Below are 3,135 nucleotides of genomic sequence, written 5' to 3'. Positions count from 1 at the left end.
GTAGAAAATGTAATAAAAATAGGAAAAATATATAGAAAACTGTGACAGTTGATGTATTCGAGGTTCTGAATGGCCTGAATGAAGACTTCTGATGGAAGAAGGATTTCTTCCATAGGAAGTTCACTCCCCCCTTCAGATGCATCTTGATCAATACATGATAGTGCATCCACTTTCCCAAACCGAGTTCCTGGAACATGATGAAGGCAATAATTGAACATAGAAAGATACAATGCCCATCGCGCCTGTCTGGGATTTAATTTCTGGGGATCCTTGAAATATGTCAGATTCATATGATCTGTTAATACTTCTACCGGTTCTGTGCATCCTTCAATGTAGTGTCGCCAGGCTTTGAAACATCTGATGATTGCCAAGAGTTCTCAATCATAGATTTCATATCATTGTTCTATGGGAGAGAAGGATTGTGATAGAAAGGCGCAGGGATGCCATCTTCCATCGGATTGTTTCTGAGACAGGATACCTCCAGAAGCTTTTAGGGAAGCATCTGATTCTATCCAAAATGGTTTAGCAATGTCAGGTTGTACCAGGAGTGGTCGAGTCTTGAAACATTCCTTGAGATGATTGATGGCTTTGTCATGATCATCTGTCCAACTCCATTTGATGCCTTTCACCAACAGATCGAATAGCAGCCGTGCGACCTTTGAGTACCCTGGAATGAACCTTCGATAGAAATTGGCAAAACCTAGGAATCGTTGTAATGCTTTGACACTATCAATCTTTGGCCAATTTAGTACTGCTGATACCTTATCTTCTGCCATCCCAATTTGACCTGGTTGGAGGATGAAACCTAGAAATTCCACCTCTGATACATCAAAGAAGCACTTCTCTGGTTTGAGAAACAGATCTGATTCCTTTAACCGTTGGAGGATTAATTGAGTTCATTATTGGTGTTCTGCATGATTGGTGGAATATATGAGAATATCATTGATATAGATCACCAACCAGCCTTCCAGTAATAGGTCTGCAAAGATACCATCCATCATTGCTTGGAAAGTTGCCGGGGAATTTGTCATTCTGAAGAACATTACTGTAGGTTCGAATAGTCCTTGTGGGGTGATAAATGCCCCCTTCCATTCATCACCTTCTTTGATGCGTATATTATTGTATCCTGCACGTAGATCAAGCTTGGTGAACATAGTTGGCTTGGCAGAGGCAACTCGGTCTAATAGATCTTCTACTCGTGGAATAGGATAGGCATTTTTGATAGTGGCGTCATTGAGTTTCCTATAGTCCTGACAGGGTCGTAGATCTCCTGATTTCTTATTGACAAAGAAGAATGGAGATGCCATAGGAGACTTTGATGGTCGTATATAGCCTTTACGCAAATTCTCCTCGATGAAGGTGTCCAGTTCCTTGAGCTTCGCTGGTGATAGTGGGTAGACCTTTCCTCATTGAGGTTTGAAGTTTGCTTCCAAATCAATTGCATGGTCCCAAGGTTTTCGTTCTAGTAACCGTTCTGCTGTACTTTTGTTGAATACAGAGAGAAAGGCGTTTAGGTATGCTGGAATGTTGTTAGTGGGAACCTTGATTGCTCTCAGTAGTTGATCCCAACAGAAGCGCATTTTTCCAGTGATCCAATCTATTACAGGATTGAAGCATTTAAACCAAGAGAGGCCTAGAATAATCGGATTCTGGTCGAGTACTGTGGCATAGGCTTCTATCTTCATTGGCTGTCCCGATAGAGATATAGTAAAGAAGACTTTATGTGTAATGGATGCGGCTTTGTTGGGCGATCCATCGACATTAAATACTGGTCTGGGTGCGATGCTCTGATGTTGGAGATTGTGATTCTGAGCAAACTGAATATCGATATAATTCTCCATTGCTCCAGTGTTGAGCAATGCCTCAGTGGTGATGGTTTTGGTGTAAGTGTTCAATATGCAGGGCAAATAAATAGATTTGTGAGCTAATCTCGCCTGATATAGATAGTCCTTAGCACCAATACTTCGATTCGATGTCACAGCAATCAAAGACCTTAAAAATCCTTCTCAGAAGATATAGCTTGAATGTATTCTTTGGCTATTCCTTCCCCTTCGGAGGAATCCCTGGTTTCATCCTTCTCCTGAGTGGATGATTCGTAGGACTCGATTTCCCTGATGCAATTATTCGGGCATTGACGACTCTGATGCCCTGGTTTGTGACATCTGAAGCATAGCTTCTTGTCCATATGTTCTTTGTGATCTTTATCTGACAGACGTCTGATCCGTTGATCCTTAGATGATCCGTCTTTGGAAGATCCTTCCCCTGTTTTGATTGCTCAGTTGCAACGTACAAATCTACCACGATTGCGACCAAAAGATCGATTAGTCGATGTCATAAAGAGAGGTTTGTCACCGAAGATGTCGATCATAGATTGACAGATGGATTGGACGCTGTTCAGGTATCCTATGGCAGTGATCGGCAGCGGTGGTCGGGCGGCAATCTTGAGAAGAAGAGCAGGAGGGATAAGACATTGGAGTTCTCAAATTTGCCCTAATTCGTTTAACCCGCTAGCCTGTAAAAGGGGTCGAAGAGTAGTAACGAATCGAAGGCCATTTCCTCCGCATTTGTCCCAGGTGCATTTGCTAATCTCATTTAAGGCTGCCTGAGTGTCGTCCTCAACCCCAAAAGTCTGTATGAAGGACTTCCTGAAACTAGCCCAGTTAGGCAATCCTTTAAGTGGCGCATCTTCGGTGTCAGAGATGGGTTCTTGGGCATCATTGATGATTGTGTGAACGAAGAATTGAGCCGGTCCCTTGATATATGAGAGAGCGCTGATAGGCCCGCGTAGCGCATGGGCACGCCTCGAGCCGTACTCAACATTTGAAGTGTTCGAAGCTTACGTCTTCAGGAATGGCTGTGATACCTCGACACGAGAACGGCCTCGAAGCAAGGCCCGCCCTTCGACATCTTCGAAGCCTCGCAATCTCACGACAATCCGATCGGGATCTTTTGGTGGCGGCTTTATTCTGGGGGCTCAGCTTTGAAGACGAAACACCATCATCCGAAGATTGGAACCTACAATACAGGGCCGACGGGTAAACCTTCAAGTCGACGCGCTCGGGCTACGACGCCAAGACTCACAACAGTCGGGCCTCCGAGACTAGCAGGAATAGCGCAGTGGACGGGAATCGGAAA

The 3,135-nt window shown here is 44.2% G+C and overlaps 1 protein-coding gene across 1 annotated transcript; it reads right to left on the bottom strand.

The window, feature by feature from the left end:
- Positions 1 to 899: 899 nt before the first annotated feature.
- On the bottom strand, positions 900 to 1,307 carry FIBRA_09096 (uncharacterized protein; the record flags this gene model as incomplete). The annotated part of the gene is made up of 1 exon (XM_012321427.1): positions 900 to 1,307. One exon carries the CDS (start codon positions 1,305 to 1,307, stop codon positions 900 to 902), a length of 408 nt encoding a protein of 135 aa, XP_012176817.1.
- Between the last annotated feature and the right edge of the window lie 1,828 nt (positions 1,308 to 3,135).

The sequence above is a fragment of the Fibroporia radiculosa genome (genome assembly GCF_000313525.1).
Source record: "Fibroporia radiculosa TFFH 294 genomic supercontigs, scaffold8807, whole genome shotgun sequence".
Classification (NCBI taxonomy): domain Eukaryota; kingdom Fungi; phylum Basidiomycota; class Agaricomycetes; order Polyporales; family Fibroporiaceae; genus Fibroporia; species Fibroporia radiculosa.
The sequence above is the reverse complement of the archived record's forward strand: the minus strand, read 5'-3'. Positions and strand labels throughout refer to the sequence as shown.